This window comes from Rhinoderma darwinii, chromosome 13 (genome assembly GCF_050947455.1).
Source record: "Rhinoderma darwinii isolate aRhiDar2 chromosome 13, aRhiDar2.hap1, whole genome shotgun sequence".
NCBI lineage: Eukaryota > Metazoa > Chordata > Amphibia > Anura > Rhinodermatidae > Rhinoderma > Rhinoderma darwinii.
The window spans coordinates 13,470,310-13,492,556 of record NC_134699.1 but is presented as its reverse complement, the minus strand read 5'-3'; the positions used below and the strand labels follow the sequence as shown (position 1 = coordinate 13,492,556).

At 40.6% G+C, this 22,247-nt stretch overlaps 1 protein-coding gene across 1 annotated transcript in view; it reads left to right on the top strand.

Moving 5' to 3' along the window:
* The first annotated feature begins 4,790 nt into the window (after positions 1-4,790).
* The window catches only part of HNF4A (hepatocyte nuclear factor 4 alpha), a 29,378-nt gene continuing 11,921 nt past the window's right edge, over positions 4,791-22,247 (top strand). The window contains exons 1-3 of the mRNA XM_075846575.1: positions 4,791-5,037; positions 17,886-18,060; positions 20,167-20,261. Of these exons, the coding sequence (XP_075702690.1) occupies positions 4,917-5,037; positions 17,886-18,060; positions 20,167-20,261 (391 nt within the window). The 5' untranslated portion in view covers positions 4,791-4,916. The remainder of the gene's footprint in view (positions 5,038-17,885; positions 18,061-20,166; positions 20,262-22,247) is intronic.

The window sequence follows — 22,247 nt, the reverse complement described above, 5'->3', positions numbered from 1 at the left end:
CACCCTATATACAAGAATATAACTACTATAATACTGCCTCCTATATACAAGAATATAACTACTATAATACTGCCTCCTATATACAAGAATATAACTACTGTAATATTGCCCCCTATATACAAGAATAGAACTACTGTAATACTGCCCCTATATACAAGAATATAACTACTATAATACTGCCCCCTATATACAAGAATATAACTACTATAATACTGCCCCTATATACAAGAATATTACTACTGTAATACTGCCCCCTATATACAAGAATATAACTACTATAATACTGCACCCTATATACAAGAATATAACTACTATAATACTGCCCCTATATACAAGAATATAACTACTATAATACTGCCCCTATATACAAGAATATAACTACTATAATACTGCCTCCTATATACAAGAATAGAACTACTATAATACTGCCCCTATATACAAGAATAGAACTACTATAATACTGCCCCCTATATACAAGAATATAACTACTATAATACTGCCTCCTATATACAGGAATATAACTACTATAATACTGATCCTATATACAAGAATATAACTACTATAATACTGCCCCCTATATACAAGAATATCACTACTATAATACTGCGCCTATATGCAAGAATAGAACTACTATAATACTGCTCCTATATACAAGAATAGAACTACTATAATACTGCCCCTATGTACAAGAATAGAACTACTATAATACTGCACCCTATATACAAGAATATAACTACTATAATACTGCCCCTATGTACAAGAATATAACTACTATAATACTGCCCCCTATATACAAGAATATAACTATTATAATACTGCCCCCCTATATACAAGAATATAACTACTATAATACTGCCCCCCTGTATTCAAGAATATAACTACTATAATACTGCCCCCCTGTATTCAAGAAGATAACTACTATAATACTGCCCCCCCTATATACAAGAATATAACTACTATAATACTGTCCCCCTATATACAGGAATATAACTACTATAATACTGCCCCCCTGTATACAAGAATATAACTACTATAATACTGCCCCCTATATACAAGAATATAACTACTATAATACTGCTCCTATATACAAGAATATAACTACTATAATACTGCCCCCTATATACAAGAATATAACTACTATAATACTGCTCCCTATATACAAGAACATAACTACTATAATACTGCTCCTATATACAAGAATATAACTACTATAATACTGCTCCCTACATACAAGAACATAACTACTATAATACTGCCCCCCTATATACAAGAATATAACTACTATAATACTGCCCCCCTGTATACAAGAATATAACTACTATAATACTGCCCCCCTGTATACAAGAACATAACTACTATAATACTGCTCCTATATACAAGAATATAACTACTATAATACTGCCCCCTATATACAAGAATATAACTACTATAATACTGCTCCTCTATATACAGGAATAAACTACTATAATACTGCTCCCTATATACAAGAACATAACTACTATAATACTGCTCCTATATACAAGAATATAACTACTATAATACTGCCCCCTATATACAAGAATGTAACTACTATAATACTGCCTCTATATACAAGAATATAACTACTATAAAACTGCCCCCTATATACAGGAATATAACTACTATAATACTGCCTCCTATATACAAGAATATAACTACTATAATACTGCCCCTATTTACAAGAATATAACTACTATAATACTGCCCCCATATACAAGAATATAACTACTATAATACTGCCCCCATATACAAGAATATAACTACTATAATACTGCCCCCTATATACAAGAATATAACTACTATAATACTGCCCCTATATATAAGAATGGAACTACTATAATACTGCCTCCTATATACAAGAATAGAACTACTATAATACTGCCCCCAATATACAAGAATAGAACTACTGTAATACTGCCATTATATACAAGAATATAACTACTGTAATACTGCTCGTATATACAAGAATATAACTACTATAATACTGCTCCTATATACAAGAATATAACTACTATAATACTGCCCCCTATATACAGGAATATAACTACTATAATACTGCCCCTATATACAAGAATATAACTACTATAATACTGCCCCCTATATACAAGAATATAACTACTATAATACTGCCCCCTATATAGAAGAATGTAACTACTATAATACTGCCCCTATATACAAGAATATAACTACTATAAAACTGCCCCCTATATACAAGAATAGAACTACTATAATACTGCCTCCTATATACACGAATAGAACTACTGTAATACTGCCCCTATATACAAGAATATTACTACTATAATACTGCCCCCCTATATTCAAGAATATAACTACTATAATACTGCCCCCCTATATACAAGAATATAACTACTATAATACTGCCCCCCTATATACAGGAATATAACTACTATAATACTGCCCCCCTGTATTCAAGAATATAACTACTATAATACTGCTCCTATATACAAGAATATAACTACTATAATACTGCCCCCTATATACAAGAATATAACTACTATAATACTGCTCCTATATACAAGAATATAACTACTATAATACTGCTCCTCTATATACAGGAATATAACTACTATAATACTGCTCCCTATATACAAGAACATAACTACTATAATACTGCCCCCCTATATACAAGAATATAACTACTATAATACTGCCCCCCTATATACAAGAATATAACTACTATAATACTGCCCCCCTGTATACAAGAATATAACTACTATAATACTGCCCCCCTGTATACAAGAATATAACTACTATAATACTGCCCCCCTATATACAGGAATATAACTACTATAATACTGCCCCCTATATACAAGAATGTAACTACTATAATACTGCCTCTATATACAAGAATATAACTACTATAAAACTGCCCCCTATATACAGGAATATAACTACTATAATACTGCCTCCTATATACAAGAATATAACTGCTATAATACTGCCCCCTATATACAAGAATATAACGACTATAATACTGCCCCCTATGTACAAGAATCTAACCACTATAATACTGCCCCCTATGTACAAGAATATAACTACTATAATACTGCCCCCTATATACAAGAATCTAACTACTATAATACTGCCCCCTATATACAAGAATATAACTACTATAATACTGCCCCCTATATACAAGAATATAACTACTGTAATACTGTCCTATATACAAGAATATAACTACTATAATACTGTTCCCTATATACAAGAATATAACTACTATAATACTGCCCCCTATATACAAGAATATAACTACTATAATACTGCGCCTATAATCAAGAATATAACTACTATAATACTGCCCCCTATATACAAGAATATAACTACTATAATACTGCTCCCTATATACAAGAATATAACTACTATAATACTGCCCCCTATATACAAGAATATAACTACTATAATACTGCGCCTATAATCAAGAATATAACTACTAGAATACTGCCCCTATATACAAGAATATAACTACTATAATACTGCCCCTATATACAAGAATATAACTACTATAATACTGCCTCCTATATACAAGAATATAACTACTATAATACTGCCCCTATATACAAGAATATAACTACTATACTGCCCCTATATACAAGAATATAACTACTATAATACTGTTCCTATATACAAGAATATAACTACTATAATACTGCTCCCTATATACAAGAATATAACTACTATAATACTGCCCCCTATATACAAGAATATCACTACTATAATACTGCGCCTATAATCAAGAATATAACTACTATAATACTGCTCCTATATACAAGAATATAACTACTATAATACTGCTCCTGTATACAAGAATATAACTACTATAATACTGTTCCTATATACAAGAATATAAATACTATAATACTGGCCCCCTATATACAAGAATATAACTACTATAATACTGCTCCCTATATACAAGAATATAACTACTATAATACTGGCCCCTATATACAAGAATATAACTACTATAATACTGGCCCCCTATATACAAGAATATTACTATTGTAAAACTGCATCCAATAGAAAGTTGGGTGACAACCACTTTGCGAGAGTTACAATGTAAACTGTATATAAGAACTGGCTGAATAGAATATTTTATAGATCTTGATAGATGATGAGAACTCCAGGATATATATTTATTGATGATTTTTCTTATTTTTATGTGAGTGGGACCGCAATATGTTTTTGAATGTAAGGCCTAGTTCACACAGTTTTTTGTTAGTCAGATTTTAAAACACACTCTTTCTTTGCCGCATTATTTTTTTTAAGGCTATTTTTAAAACTTCGCAAATGTAAAAATAGAAGGCGGTTTCTGGTAAAAAAAAAAACATCTGTTCCAAATGGCTTTCTTTTCACCCGCCTCCCGTTGATTTCAATAGAGGTTCAGAAGCGAAAATCACTCCAAGATAACGCATGACGCGAACAAAAGTACCAGGGCAAAAATAAACCCGCCTCTACCCCTTCTTAATAATCAATGGAGGGAGATTTGGGGCGCTGATTCCGATGTGGTTTCTGCATCAAAACCAATGGCAAAAAACGCAGTGTGAACATGCCTTATCCCTTAAGGGAAGGAAAACCATAAACTTTATTGAGCTCGCACAACGTCTTGTACACATGCACTAGTCACTGAGCGTGTCAATGAAATCCTTAGCTAGCCCTGTATCTCAGGAGGGCGGGGGGTGTGTGGGCATCCAGAGGTGGGTTGCTTAAAAATTAACTTTGCGACTCCACCCTAAGAAAGCTATAGGCTTTTTTTTGCTTATGTGCTCATCTATCAGAGTTACCTGCACTGCTGAGGTGACAGGCTCGTGTCAATGTAGCCGAGGTTGAGGGGCCAATAACCTCACTGGGGGCATTTGCTGGAAGCCAGCCGCTATTTGCAGATGATAATGCGACTCTCTAAAGCCCTGATAGATATGGATATGGCTGACTACACGGAGGCTCTGGACCCGGCTTACACGACATTGGAGTTTGAGAACATGCAAGTGCTGGCCATAGGGAATGGTAAGAGACTCTCTGTAACTGTACGTGCATAGGTAATGATGGGGGTAGTGGTGCCTTATTACTGGGAGCGGGGGGGCCCGGACACTTCGGTGCCAACTGTAGGTAATAAGTGTCACATGTATTCAAAGACCTCCTTTATTGCACCTGCATCGGGCCCCTTCCTTCCATGGCCCGCATGGGCTCGCAGGCTTACAGAGCCAGTGGTAGTGGGGTTTAATATTAAGCCAAGCGATTAATTAATAATAATCAAAATGTTCAAATTGTTGACATTTTTATTTTATTATTTTAGATATATTTTTTTTTACATTTTTATCCACAGTTTACCACACAATAATTCGATTTTTTATATTTTTTATTTGGGACTGGACTGATGATTATTATGAACGCTTGTTATCATTAGCAATAGATAATAACCAATTCTTAAGTGGTGGAACGGGGGTGCGTTAATGTTTTTGGGGCTTTTTTTAAGGGTAACAGACCATAAACCATTGGGTCAACAGTTTTTACTTCGATTCCTCCATTAAAATACATATTTCGCTCAGCCAAACATTCATGTGATGTCAATAGAGCTGGGGAGGGGGGTGAATGGTTGGGGGCCAATACAGAATGGAAAAGAAAAAATTACCTTGCCCGATGGTCCACCAGGCTCATAGATATTAGAATGTTGGTGCCAACTCGGTGAATCCTGCGGGATCCACCCAAAATATTGTAATGTATATGTCTAGGAATCTTTTCATCTATTGTTGTTATGAACATTCAACTTTATTGGCACAACGTTCATTCACCCAAGTTGGCCCCGTCACCCCCTGGGCCCCATAGTAGCTGTAATGGCCGCTACAGGTATAGTTACTGTCAGATATACAAACTTCTTAGGAAACCTTATTATATATACAGGAAAGTTCATTGAATCAGGCATCAAATGTTCTGCATTATTGGACAGTCATATAAGTAGTATATAAAATGTAACCCTTTAAGGGTAGTGGGCTCCAGGAAGAAAGACCTAAAATAAAATCTGCATTCTCATATTTCTCTAAACTGCTTAGTCTTCTGAGACGTTCCAAATTCTATGAAATAATGTTCTAGATAATTGAAAGAAATAGAAGAATTATAAAGACGTAATTTTAGGATATATATCTAATAAAAAAAAATTACCACTGACGAAAAAGAATCCAAGTATAGCTTTATCCATTTCTGACAACCAATTACAAATGACAACCAATATGGCTGCCATTAGAACTCCCAGGGGTTGTCAACAGCTTTCCCAGACTCCTGAGTGGTAAATCTGGGTCATTATAATCCCCCCCCCCTCTAGTGTTTTGCTACATAACTAGGCAGAATTGCCCTTCAGACCTTTTAGGGTCTCTAGGGCCAGGGGTTAGGGTTAAATTGCTCCCCTTCTATTAGTCAGAGCTGAGAGTCTCTTGCAACTGGAGGACCACTTTATCCACTGAAATCAATGGATGAAAAATTCAATGGAAAATTTGCAAATCCTCAGCAGTCCCCCCACCTCTGGCACACTAGCAGTAAAGCAGGGGGTCTTCTCATCATTTTATGTTGGTCTTTTTACCAGTGATTAGAATTATTATTGTAGAGCCCAAAAACATTGACTCCATTTTGACCAAGTGAATTTTTACCATTGACAACTACTGACAACTTTATTCTCATGGCTCAAAACAATGACTACAGTTGTTCTGCTTGAGCATTTAATAGTTTCCCTTTGTATCCAGGTCTAGTTAAAAGCTAAAAATGTTAGGAAGGAGGAGGGGAGAAATTACATCCTGTGAATTAGTAGTCTTCTCTCCTGCTTCATGCAAATTAATGGAGCTGAACTGTCGAGGGGGAAAAAAGAAAGCCCAAAAAAAGAAAACCTGTGGCTATTTGTGGTGTCCAGCCTCTGCATATGACAGATTTATGAAGAAAGGTGACAGGTTTATTTCAGCCATGTTCAGTGACTTGTATGTATGTCAACAAAATTTTCACATTTTAAGATATAGTCACCCACAACCTGATAGATTAGGGTGAATAGGACTTAATGGTCCCAAAGGCATTGAAGAGCACATCAAGGCCTTCTTAAAGCAGTAGGTGTTACATACTCGAGCTCACTTCCATTAAACACCCGAAAAACGAGGGGGTAATCCTCATTTAAGACGGTGGGCGGAGATAGGCAAATTATTTTATGGCCCTGTTGTCAATCAGGCATCCAGAACTGCTGGTGTATAACAGAGAGTTACTCCAAACCATGTGATATGAAATACCTATTGTTACCAAGCGGCAGTTCTAGAGGAATACGCATTTTGGTTCCTATTCTCCCTAACCTCCATGTGATTGTGGACCCCAAATTTCTCCACACGGCCATGGTTTCCATACACACTGATGATTGCTAAGAAAATGGAAACAGCTGTATACAAGTTAGAAAAAAAAGGCTTTGATCTTAAAGGGGTTGTCCACATTGAACAATCCGTTAGTTAAAAGGGTCCCCGGACAATCGGCTAAACACAGAGTAAGTCACTGCTGGGACCCCCAGTGATTAGCTGTAATGGGTGGTGGAATCTGGAAGGAAGTGTTCAATTTCCTTGCAGTGCCTCTTGAGGAGAAATAAGGCATTACACAGTTTATATTGAAAATGAATGGACCGAGTGTAATACGCAGTGGTACTGGGTCATCCAGAGTGAAAGATGTTCTTTGTAATGGCTAGTTCATGAAGGTCCTGAATGGGGGTCCAGCATCTATTAACTCAGAATTTCCTCATAGGGAAATTGAAAATGCATTTTATAATCCTGACAACCTCTTCAAAAAAAAAAAAAAAGTTATCCCGCTATAGACAATTATGGCATTTTAAATTTGATATTCCATAAATGTGTGATCGCTGGAGATCCGACCAGTGTGATCCTCCACTGGTCCCAAGAACTGGGGTGCCCAGTCCCCCCTGCCTGGCAGAGAGACTACTCTTTATTACAGTGAATGGGAGATATACGGGAACCTTCAAGTGAGCACAACCATTTCACCATGAATAGGTAACCGGCCATCCCTATTATGGGGATTGATGGGAACTGCGCCATTTGAACACCCACCGGTCAGATATTTAAGCCATTTCCGAGCAATATGCCATAAATATCTATACTCACCCCTTTAAAAGATGCAACAGTTCTGAATAGATAGCTGTTCACATGGGAATATGGCTGGGTTCACACAGCGTGGCTCCATAACCCCTTTAAAGGGGTTGTACGGGATTAGAAAAACATGGCTTCATTCTTCTAAAAACAGCGCCACACCTGTCCACAGGTTGTGCCTGGTATTGCAGCTCAGCTCCATTGAAGTAAATGAAGCTGAGCTGCAATACCACACACAGCCCGTGGACAGGTGTGGCGCTGTTTTTTTCTAATACTGTATTACCCCTTTAATTTGCATTGACTAATACCACTGGTTTCAGATGTTATGTCAGTGAATGGAAAAACTACAAACTTTCATTCACATAATGTGCATGTTCAAGGTGTTGTAATGGTGTTTTAGTGGTGTTTCTATAAATGGAAATAAAACCTTCTGTTTACATTATGTCCAAGAAAACAAGACAAAGTTTATTGATAAAGTATTTGGTCTTTTATGGCTGCATGTGCTGTGTCTTCTGTGTTACGTCCAGTGCCGAACGTTAGGGGGCGGGGTGGGGCGGGGCATGACTCAGATTCTCTTTGGTGCTTTTTGAATCTGAGTCATGCCCCGCCCCCTAAGGCCCTGCACTGGCCATAACACAATGTATCAGATTTGCGCCGGAGTGTTCCTTTTAACATGATAATAAGGATATATCTTTTCCTCTGATTTAGGTCTTATTCACACGGACCTATATAATTCAATGTGGCCGTTCACACGGCTGTTGTTTCAAAGGATCATGTAAAGGGTCCGTGAGAAAATAGGACATGTCCTATTTTTTCACGCTTCACGCATTGCTCCATAGACTCTAGCCTATGGAGGGATGAATGATATCACGTCCCGCAGAGCACGGATGCACCTCGGACGTGAAAAACTGCAGTTGGTCATCGTCATACACTCCTCTGTACAACGCCCACTTGGTCTAAAGTAAAACACGCCCAGTTGGGCATTAAGAAACTCATTAGCATAAAGCTAAAAATTGCTCATAAAGTGGTTTTAAAATAGATCGTTTTTCGAAATAAAAAGCATTACTGTCACCTGCATTACAGCGCCCATCTTCTTATATAGGAGACAGGGCACTTATAATGCGGTGACAGAGCCTCTTTAAGCAATAAAATATCTGTGTTCAAGTAGCTAAAAGGAAACTTCCACCACTCTAGACTCCCTTTCAATTAGGGTATGATGATCTACCATAGTTGAAGCAGTGGGCACAACTGCACCCATTAAATGGTCCATTGAACTGCCAATGAATAGTCTAGGAAGCAAGACCTGCTCTGTGACTACTTAGAAACCCAGCCTGTTACACTCCTCTGTATACCTGTATGTCATGTGACTATTCTCAGCTCCACTGAATGGCTGGGTGCTCACAGAGGGGAGGGACATATCTCATCCGCAATTTCCCAGCCCCACTTTGTTCTATCTTGCGCCCACATGTTCAGCGTTATTAGGGCAGCTATATATAGAAGGTGCCAGTTCTGGTGCCACGTGCAGTTTGATAGCTTGTGTGGGTATTTTCACACGGCTTATTTTCGGCCGTTTTTTGGGCCGAAAAATCGGAAGCAGAACGCCTCCAAACATCTGCCCATTGATTTAAAAATGGCAACGTAATAAACGCCCATGAAAATGAAGTGCATGTCACTTCTTGAGATGTTTTTCATTGACTCCATAGAAAAACAGCTCCAAAAACGGCCGTGAAAAACGCGAGTTGCTAAAAAAACGGCAGAAAATCAGGAGCGGTTTTTTCTTGAAAACCGCTCCGTATTTTCAGATGTTTTTTACTAAGCGTGTGAACTTTCATCATGGAAAAAAAACATGTTTCCTCCAGTGTTATTTTATTCCTTAAAGGGAATGTGTTGTTAGCAAAAACAGTTAGGGTATGTTCACACGGCCTATTTACGGACGTAAATCGGGCGTTTTTGCCCCGAATTACGCCCGAAAATAGCGCCTCAATAGCGCTGACATACATCTGCCCATTGAAAGCAATGGGCAGACGTTTGTCTGTTCACACGAGGCGTATATTTACGCGCCGCTGTCAAAAGACGGCACGTAAATAGACGCCCGCGTCAAAGAAGTGACCTGTCACTTCTTTGGCCGTAATTAGAGCCGTTATTCATTGACTCCAATGAATAGCAGCGCTAATTACGCCCGTAATTAACGCGGCGTTCAAGCGCCTGCACATGCCGGTACGGCTGAAATTACGGGGATGTTTTCAGGCTGAAACATCCCCGTAATTTCAGCCGTAACGGACGCCCTCGTGTGAACATACCCTTAGTGTATAGGTGATTAAACATTGTTCTAATTTTTTTTATTTTTTTCACAAGTCAGGAAATATTATAAATTAGATTCTAATTTATAACATTTGCCTGCGCTGGTCACTAGATGGAGCAATTCCCAAAATTGCAGCATTGCATGTGGTAAAGCAACCACATTGCTTTATGCTGCAAAATTGGGTAAAAATCCCTCGCTCTAGTGAGCTCTGAGAATCCCCCCCCTCCTTTATCCTGGCTACTGCCGGGAGAAATGAGGGGATTGAACGGTCAAACCTCCTACACTGTGTGTCGCCATTTTTTGAGCTAACACACAGTGTAGTAGGTTTACATACAGTAGTAAACACACACTGAAACACGAACATACATAGAAATCTCTTACCTGCTCCTGCCGCCGCCGCTTCCTCCGGTCCGTCCGCTCCGTCTGCTGCCGCTGCTCCAAGTGCACAAGTCCGGAAGCCGCGGCCGGAAGTAGTAATCTTACTGTCTGGCCGCGACTTCCGGTCCACAGAAAAATGGCGCCGGACGGCGCACAGTTCAACTTTGACTGTGTGGGAGCGGCGCATGCGCCGTTCCCACACAGACGGCGTACACCATAGTGGATGGAACGGGCCCCGTTCGCATTCACTATGGGACTGTAGCTGCCGTACTCCATGTCTGTATGTGTCGTTAATCGACACATACAGAAATGGAGTAAAAAATGGCAGCCCCCATAGGGAAGAAAAAGTGTAAAAATAAAAAAAAGTAAAACACAAACACACAAATAAATATAAAAGTTTTTAATAAAAGACTAAAATCAAACTGATGTTAAAAAATTTTTTTTTGTGACACTGTTCCTTTAAGTTGCCACCGCCGCACCTAACAAAACCCATAAACAACCTATAATGTGCGCCAACCTCAGATGTTGTCATAGTCCTCCTTTCTATATAAGCTGCCTGTGCTTACCTCATTAAAATACCACATTCTCAGAGGTGTAGCGGCAAGTCCCTGGGCCCCAATGCAAAATGTGTACCCGGGCCCCCAGATTATCATGTCCCATTTAACATCTGCAATCCCTATAGTTACACGACTGTAAACGTATACAGTCCAAATATAATAGAGCTATAATACAAGGGGACTAAAGATATGATTTAAAGGCACACGCCTGACAAAATGTCTACACTGTTATCCCTATAGCATAGCCTGAGGGGGCGGAGCATGACACAAGAATTCTCTCATTGGTTACTACCCCTCAGTCAGTTTTATATTAACCTTAGAGTACAGGTTATATTTATGTAATATTGTGATTGTTTTCATCATGGGTGGATAAGGACAGTACTGGCCCCTGTGCTGGAGCAGTATGTGGGGCTCTTTGGTTTCCAATGAAAAGTTCTGCAACTTTCTAATAGATTTTATCATTTTGTAAATATCTGCTTGCTGTCAGTGAATGCAAACTGTCATTAGTAATATTCAGAGGCTGAAAATCTGTTCTCATCTAGTCCTGCTCACACAGCTGAAGTTTTGCTGAAATGTGTCAGTCTAGGCAATCATTTGTAAGCTGAACATCGCTGTAGAAGCACAAATCTTTCCTGTCCTGGACGCCTGTGGTATTTTCACTCCATTTCCTATGCATATCTAGTATAACATGGCGGTAATTCAGATGCTCTCCACTTCAGCTGTTTTTGTATCTACATTGCTGTCTATGGGGGAAAATGGACTTCAAAACGCCATTCAACCACATAGAGGCGAAAACTGGCCTTATTGCCCAAAGCAACCAATCAGCGCTTAGCTTTCCTGCTGTAAAAAAAAAAATGAAAGCTGCACTGATTGGTTGCTATGGGCAGAAGCTGTAGTATGTACCTGTCATAACTGGGCCCTTGAGGGTCAATCTCCCTTTGAGCGAGAGTATAAAATTAATGGTTTACAGGTTGTGACTCCCAGTGATCCGCTATAATCAATGAGGGAACCTGACCGCAAGTGTTGAGGTTCCCTACAGTGCCACCACAGGAGACATGAAGCATTACACAGTTCTTATTCAAATCCATAAGTTGTCAGTGTCGTCCCGGTTCCCCCATAGAGACAACTGCGTAACCTTTTTAGTTTAGGGTGTGTTCACGTCAGCGTTCGTTTCCGCTGAGGGGCTCAGTCGGAGGCTTCCATTGGGTTAACCCCTCAGCGAAAAGGCAAACTGAAAACTCTTCAATGGTGAGGGAAACGAAAGCACTCAATGGTGATGGAAACCTAGCAAATTGTTTCCGTCCGTCACCGTTGTGACAGGGTTCCGTCATTTTGACGGACTCCATAGCGCAGTCGACCGCGCTATTGATTCCGTCCGAAACAACGGAACCCTGTCACGACGGTGACATACGGAAATGGTGAGGGAAACGGAAGCTGAGGTTTGCCCTTCCGCTGAGGGGTTAACCCGACTAACACCTCCGACGAAACCCCTCAGCGGAAGGGCAACGGTGATGTGAACAGGCCCTTAGAAGGAATTACTTCTGGCCCCTTGTTAAAGATAGGACAAGGTTAGGGTTATCTCCAAAATGTTCACTTAACATAAGTAAACCACTTAACTCAAGAGTGTCTACAACTCCCCCCCCCCCCCTTCAACCCTGAGATATATACAGCAAACAAGGCCTATCTGTAATAAAACAACACCCTAAAAGACTCTGCTGTTTGAGGTAGATGACTCGTCTAAAAATTATAATAAAAAATAAAAATTGTCAAAATTATATGGTCATTCTGATAAACTTTTTGTATTTTTAAGCAATTTTGCTATTTTTTTACATCTGTGTATAAAATACTGATAAGTCCTTATGTTGAATCCAATGGTGAGAGATCCTGTTCATTGAAGAGTTTAGGTGACGTCCTGTCAGGCAGCTTATTGTCTTCATCACCTTTGCGTCGTGGTTTTCGTTCATCACGGAAACCGCAACGCAAAGCCAGATAGATAACATGACAATAACACCGGCGCGCGATAGGGACTGTCGGGTTCCGCTCAGGTGCCTGACTGTTTGCCGGGAAAAGTATTGCTTCATGCAGTGCTATTTTTCCTGTCAAATCTGTAGTAATCTGCTGCGGAGCCTCCAACGCAGATGTGACTATAGCCTGATGGACCCCAATGTAAGTCAATGGGGTCTGTCGAATCCGTATACAATGGATCAGACAGTGTTGTGGCTTCCATTATGAACATATGTGAAATGTGAACTTAGTCTAAGGGCCCTTTTACACCGGCCAATTATCGGCAAACGAGCGTTCACAATATGCTTGTTCCCAATTATTGCCCTGTGTAAACATGGCGCTGCCAACATGATAGAAATGTATGGGGACGAGCGATCGGAGTAACGAACGCTCGCCCCCATACATCACTGATAATAGCTCCTTGTGAAAAGAGCAAATGAGCGCCGATCAACAAGCTATTTCGTCGATCGCCGCTCGTTTAAACGGCTCTCGTCGGGCAGAGTAATTGGGCTCTAAGTCACCTATTTACCAGAACAGGATAGTCACATGAGACAGATTCTTAAAGGGAATGTGTCGCTAGAAATTTTATTGTTATTTTTTTTTAGTTAAACAGTTAGTGTATACATGATTAGACACTGTTCTAATTTTTTTACATTTTTTCACAAGTCAGGAAATATTATAAATTAGATTCTAATTTATAACATTTCCATGTGCTGGCCACTAGAGGGAGCAATTCCCAAAATTGCAGCATTGGCATGTGGTAAAGCAACCTCATTGCTTTATGCTGCAAAATTGGAGAAGACACACTCGCTCTAGTGTCCTCAAACAATCCCCACTCCCTTATCCTGGCTAGTGCCAGGAGAAAGGAGGGGGTTGAATGTTCAAACCTCCTACACTGTGTGCCGCCATTTTTTGAGCGAATACACAGTGTAGGAGGATTAGATACAGTGGTAATCGCACAGTATAACACGAACATACACACACATCACATACACAAACATAACTTACCTGCTCCTGCCGCCGCCGCTGCCTCCGCTCCTAATCCTTGCGTCTGAACATATGGCCGGAAGCCGCGACCGGAAGTAGTCATGTTACTGTCCGGCCGCGGCTTCCGGTCCACATGAAAATGGCGCCGGATGTCGCTCTGCCGCTCGCTCTGTCGACCTTCCTTTTGGTCTGTATGGGAGCGGCGCATGCCCTGTTCCCACACAGACGGCGTACGCTATAGTGAATGGAACGGCTCCCGTTCGCATTCTCTATGGGGATGTGTGTGTGCCGTATTCCATCTCTGTATGTGTCGTTAATCGACACATACAGAGATGAAAAAAAAATGGCAGCCCTCATAGAGAAGTAAGAGAGAGAAAAAAGTACAACACAAAAACACAAATAAATAAAATGTATTTTAATGACATACTAAAAGCAATAACATAGAAAACATTTTTTTCGTGACACCTTCCCTTTAAGTAAACCAATGTGTTGCAGCACGTAAACTATCTTGGTTGACTCTCTAAGACACCTACATCTAAACCGCAAAATACAAAAGAAGCATATCATCTTCCCTCTGTCTAATCTGGGCAAACACAGTCCATCCTTTATATAATAAGTGTTTTGTAATTTTTACTTAAAGGAGAACTCCACCCAATTTACACAATCCTATTTTACATTAGGTCCTTATTCCTGATTTAGCTTTTACAGATATTGTACACTTATGTCAGATATTGATCAGACTAATACCACTAAGGCTTTGTTCACGTCTGCGCCAGGGTCCCATTCCGACGTTCTGTTTTTCCGTTGGAACGGGGCCCTGACTGACACAAACGGAAACCATAGTCGACTACGCTATTGATTACATCAAAACAATGGAACCCTTGCACAACGGAGACAAACGGAAACCATTTGCACCGGATCCATCACCATTGAAATCAATGGTGATGGAAATGGAAACCTATGGCTTCCATTTGTGTCAGTCAGGGGTCCGTTCCGACAGAAAGCTCCGATGGAACGTCGGGACGGAGCCCTGACGCAGATCTGAACGAAGCCTTATGGGTGATGGAAAAGAGAAGTTGTCACAGCTTCCGCCTCCTTAGGTTAAGAGGCCTTATAATTAACATTAATAGGCATGGATGGAAATTGAGGTGGGGAATTCTGGCCAAAAAAATACTTATTTTTAGAAAAGAGGACAACCCTTTCGAGGGACCTCCAGTTGCACTCTTAATGCAAGTAAATGCCAGAAACCAGTTAAATTACTACTTCAATCAGGATCGGGGTCTTCCTAATCTTCATGGTCTTCCAAAAAGGGGTAAGTACTGTTTTTGCGAGTTTTTATAGGACAATCACTCCTATTATGGTAAAATATCTGTACGTGTACTGTATGTTGTGTAAGGAAGAACATTTTAAAGGTAAAGAAATATCACAATATTGAAGGATATATTTTGGGTAAATGCCTTGCCTTGATGACCCAATTCTGAGTCACTCTCGATATGTGAAAATTATGAATCGTGGTAATCGCTAACCAATCACAGTGAATGACATCAAATATCATGAAGAATTATATCCGTGAATGTCTGGAATTGCGACCCTGTGATGGTCTTCAATGGACTAGACTTTGGAGCCTTCGTGAAGGGTCATATATTTATGCACCATGATTTACACGTTTTGGATGTCCGCTATAACCTTATATAAATATATGTTGGTTGGAGATGCTTCTTAAAGCTAACCACACAGATGATCCAAGGGTATGATTAGAGTTTGTCATCATCCATGATCATCCCAATAACGCTCACTTCTGACTCGAACAAACATTCAGGTTAATAGCTATGATGCCATATACCCTTTGGTGCTACTCATCTGAAAATCCAACCTGGTTTTTCCACCCCGAAAGTGGACATCCCACAGAGTCTACATTCACATTAAACCATTGGTGGATCTTCCCAATGAAGAAAAGATCCAGCAACATGGTTTATCTGATTGCTTGCCAAAAGTGGACTTCGAAGAGAAGCTAGAAGATCCCTTGCCCATACACATAAGACCATTGGTGGATCCTGCCAAAGTAGGAAGGATACACCAACAGGATCTGATTTCCTGCCAAAAGAGGACCTCGAAGAGAGTCTAGAAGACTCCTTACCTTGTACACATTTGACCATTCGTGGATTCAGCCCAAAAAGAAAGGATCCACCAACATGGCCTTTTTGATTTCCCACCAAAGTCTACATCTAAGGAAGTCTTGAATACCCCTTTCTCATGCACATTAGACCATTGGTGGATCCTCTCAATGAGGGAAGTCTCCAACAACAGGTGTCTAATATTTATGGGCCATATAGGGTCAGTTTTGTTTTCAGTGGAAATTTCCTGGGTTTGGTCCTACAATGCCAGTGTTTATGTTACCATCATTAATAAACGTTATTCTCCAGGCTAATATTTACAGTCCGATATCACCGGCGTGGACACGACTCCTTGAAATGTTGCCCATTTCTTTTCTGCGCTGGTGTTTCTGCCACGGTTGAATATTACATATGATCTGTATGACATATGATTGTTTTGCAGGGTGTTGCATAGTGAAAGTAGATGACAGCTAAGGGCTGCACTGATTTTAGGGTGCGGCCTGTTATTTTTTTTTTTCTGGAGTTTGTTGGTTCATGGGTAATAAAATCTCAGCATTTATAGAACTGTTACAAAGGTGTTTGAATATAAAAAGTCTCCATTTTGTAAAATTTTTTAAAATATGTATACTTTTTTAAACAAATACTTCAATGGGTAAAGTCTAACTTTATGTTAATATCACAAATCACCAGGGGTGATGGGGTCCCCCTCTTGGTACTTGTTCAACCCATCATACTGGGTCGAGAGGGCCCAGCCTTGTTCGCCTTCCCATTCAATTCCCATACCTTGTAGCTTCTCATAGGGTATTTCAATGGGCCTCTAGGAGCTGGGTCCCCGTGATCTTCCACTGGCCCCATAAGAGCTGTAGAGCATCTATGGTATTTACATAAATGTAGTTGGCATGTAAAATATCTAATTATGGAGACTGTATAATTTTTTGGCACTTGGTACAGTGGAATTCCATTCAAGCAGTGTAATGCTGTGTTTCGCCTGTGGTGGCGCTGCAGAGCAATTAAATATAGAAGGTTCTCCTATGGATCACAACTGATCTCTGGGTGTACAAGCAGCAGGACACTCTTCTCGTCAGGGGACCCTTGTAAGACAAAGGAATTTTCCAAAGTAGACAACCCCCTTAAAGAAAAACGTTGGCACGTAGACAAAGAGCCTTGGTTCCACCTGGCATCCACGTGATGTGGGCGATGCCGCGCGCCTGGCATCTCTGCAAACAGTGACCATGGTGGCCTCCACCGGAGTAAGGAGCTGCAGTGTGGTCACTGAAAACCTAGAGTATTTTAGGGTTTGGTTGAAGAATGGCCTCTCGTGTGACCATGTCTTTAGAGATTGAAATAGTAAAAATATATTTGCATAATAACAAATGTAATTTTTTTTTTCTTTCAGATACTTCACCGTCAGAAGTGACCAATCACAATGCTGCAAACAGTATCGGCGTTAACTCTTTGTGTGCAATTTGCGGTGATCGAGCGACAGGAAAACATTATGGGGCTTCCAGCTGCGATGGATGCAAAGGATTTTTCAGAAGAAGCGTCAGAAAGAACCACATGTACTCATGCAGGTAGGATGGATTCAAGGGAACGGGAAGGATATTTAAAGCGATTTAATCAACTGAAATGGGTAAATCAATATATAGGTGAGGCATTCAGATGCTCTTATAAATTCATTAGTAGTAGGACTTCCGAATGAATCAATCAATGAGAAACTCCAGTCTTCACCGGAGCTTCCCTTTAAGTGATTTTTTCCAACAATAGACTTTTATGACATCCCAATCAGAAATGACGAGGCGTTATGGAAACATCTGAGGGCTCACGCTAAGGTGCCCATAACTCTCATTCTTTTCAATAGGGAGTGACCATGCATGTGTGGTCACCCGGAAATCATGGACTCATTTGTGAGATCCTTGGGGAGTCCAAGCTTCCGGACCTACACTGATCTTACTTTTATGACACATCTGAAATCAACCCATAAGTGATCTCCTGGCAAAAACCCCATGTTGGTGGTGGAGTCCATGAATTTGTAACGTCATCACCTTCCAAACTATAAAGCTTCCATCACTGTAAATCTCTGACCCAACAAGGGGTCTTCAAATCAATAGTTGGTTAGAAGGTTGTATCACAGGTTTCCCATAATGGGTAGGGGCTATCTATATATCCATTGGTTCTGGAAATGTAGTGGCTCAAGCCTACAGACTCCACCAATGTGGATAGTTTTTGGTGAGATTAGCCTTTAAGGTAAAAGGTCCTATTACACGGGCCGACCCATGCCGTGTAAATGAGCGCCGATCAATGAGACAGCTCGTTGATCGGCGCTCGTTTGCTCCTTTCACAAGGAGCTAGTACGGGGATGAGCGCTCGTTACTACGATCGCTCGTACACATACGTTATCATGTTGGCAGCACGTCCCCTGTTTACAACGCTTATTTTTTTGGTATTTAAAACGATACGATCAGCAGATGATTGAGCATTTGCTGGTTCATCGGCTGATCGTTGCCCTGTTTACACAAGGCTATGATCGGGAATGAGCGTTCTGTGAACTCTCATTGGCCAGTGTAAAAGGGCCTTAAAGAGGCTCTATCACCACATTATAAGTGCCCTATCTTGTACATAATGTGACCCGCGCCGTAATGTAGATTACAGCAGTGGTTTTTATTTAAAAAAACTATTTATTTTCACCAAGTTATGACCTATTTTAGCTTTATGCTAATGACTTTCTTAATAGACAACTGGGCGTGTTTTTACTTTTGACCAAGTGGGCGTTGTGGAGAGAAGTGTATGATGCTGACCAATCAGTGACCAATCAGCGTCATGCACGTCTTCCCATTCATTTATTCTGCACATAGTGATCCTGCGTTGTTCACTATGTGCTGTCTTATACTCACACATTAACGTTACTGAAGTGTCTTGACAGTGAATAGACATCGCTTCCAGCCAGGACGCGATGTCTATTCACAATCCCAGGCAGACAAAAAATGGACAGAGGCAGCACTTCCAAAAAAATCCAGTGCTGTGGAAACTATTTGTTTTTGATATTCACAATCCCGACACTTCGGTAAGGTTTGTCGTTTGTGTGGGACTTACAGCACAGCAAGCGTAATCTCACGAGATCATGCTGTAAATGACAGCACAGCGTGATCTCGATGTGCTGTAAGTCTCACACAAACGTTACCGAAGTGTCGGGAGTGTTTAATAGACATCGCGTCCTGGCTGACAGTGATGTCTATTTACTGTCAAGACACTTCAGTAACGTTAATGTGTGTGAGAAAGTGACTGCACATCATGATCTAGCAAGATCACTATGTGCTGAGTAAATGAATGGAGAGAAGTGCATGACGCTGATTAGTCACTGATTAGTCACTCATTGGTCACTGATTGGTCAGCGTCATACACTCCTCTGTACAACGCCCACTTGGTCAAAAGTAAAAACACGCCCAGTTGTCTATTAAGAAAGTCATTAGCATAAATCTAATATAGGTCATAACTTGGTGAAAAATGATCGTTTTTCTAAATAAAAAACACTACTGTGATCTACATTACAGCGCCGATCAGATCATGTACAAGAGAGGCCACTTATAATGTGGTGACAGAGCCCACTACTTGTGAGCGACCGCTCTATAATCATGGACAGGTCTGATAAGTAACATCCCCTCCTCTTTGTCTGATTTCAGGTTTAATAGACAATGTGTGGTTGATAAGGACAAGAGGAATCAGTGTCGATACTGCAGGTTAAAGAAGTGTTTTCGGGCTGGAATGAAGAAAGAAGGTGAGGGATTCTTTTTATTAACCTGCTCCAAAGACCATAAGATAGTGCCCACCTATTTATTGAGCAAATTAAAGGGAATGTCCCATCAGGGTTAAACTCCGCACCTTCGGAGGTCGTGGTTCAGGTGGGTCCACTTTTCTGATAGTAAAAGTTTTTTCATTTCAGGCATGTTATGAGAACTTAGTAAACAGTAGACCTGTTTCACGGCAGATGATGACTACTCTGGATCCATTTTTGGTAGACATATTTTGGGTACCATCTGCTTTGGGCATCCCACATCAATGGCACAACAGGGTTAGGAAGCACTCGTCAGATCATGTCCCGAAACCGTATGTTCTTGTATCCAGATGGTCATTGTTCAGAAGTCCGGGAACATTTCACGGTGACACTCGGGGTACAAAACAATGAACAAGGGGCCCTTGGAGGTTAAAAATTTGGGTAACAGAACAATTGCAGACTGTGTGCATAAAAAACATCAAGCTCTTTTGAACCAGGCTAGTTGCCAATTATATTATCTAAATAAATTGAACCGAATAACTTAAGTGCTTTTAACAGTACACAATATTACCCGTATGCCAGCCTGCTCTCCGGAGGGCATATATTCCATACCATATCTATACTGCCAGCTGTGACCCAATAAAAGCAATGCACACAGCACAGGCCAAAAACTGATGCAAATTGCTCAAAGATAACAATTCCAACATATAAATCGTTCCTTTTTATAATTATTTTTGTTGTTTTTTTAAGTATGTTTGGGGGAATTAATTGTGCACACCAGTTTTGTTTAACAAATGGCGGTAGGACCGCCCCTTACTGCCCCCTGAGCATGCGCCAGCTGGTCATTAATTGGCTAATCCTATTTGCACAACTTTGAAACCTTCCCCTAGCCTACATCTATTAAAATTAACCCCTTATCCACCGCCCCCCAGTCTCTGGCCCAGCGGCAAGACGCCTCTGGGCCCTCAATACTGACACTGCAGGTACAGAACAATGACAATTGGGGTAATGACACAAGGGACTCCTGGAGATCTGTGTACAATGACTAACAGAGAATTGGGGTACAGAATAAAGACGCACTGACACTTGGTGTACAGGATAATGACACACTGACACTTGGGGTACAGAGTAATGACACACTGACACTTGGGGTACAGAGTAATGACACATGCGGTACAGAGTAATGACACTTGGGGTACAGGACAATGACACACTGACACTTGGGGTACAGAGTAATGACACATGCGGTACAGAGTAATGACACTTGGGGTACAGGACAATGACACACTGACACTTGGGGTACAGAGTAATGACACACTGACACTTGGGGTACAGGACAATGACACACTGACACTTGGGGTACAGGACAATGACACACTGACACTTGGGGTACAGGACAATGACACACTGACACTTGGGGTACAGGACAATGACACACTGACACTTGGGGTACAGGACAATGACACACTGACACTTGGGGTACAGGACAATGACACACTGACACTTGGGGTACAGGACAATGACACACTGACACTTGGGGTACAGGACAATGACACACTGACACTTGGGGTACAGGACAATGACACACTGATTGGGGACAGAGCAATGACATACTAGAAATTGGGGTACAGGTCAAAGACACATTGCACTTGGGGTAGCAGAACAATAAGACACTAATAATTGGGGTAACAACAAAGACATGCTGATACTTGGGGTACAGGACAATGACGCACTAACGTTTGGGGTACAGGAGAATGAAACACTGACCCTCGGGGTCCCAGGACACTGGCATCTCCTCATGAGGTATATTTACCTATATTTCCACTTCTGTTAATGTTCAATAGTTTTAACATTACGTCCATGACCAGTGGACACTGAGCAAATATTGAGGGGACATCCTGCGTGTGTGACCTCCCAGTCTCACTGATAATGTAGGAGAACACAGGGCGGGGGTCCCATTTACCAATGACTTAGGAATGAAAACCCCTC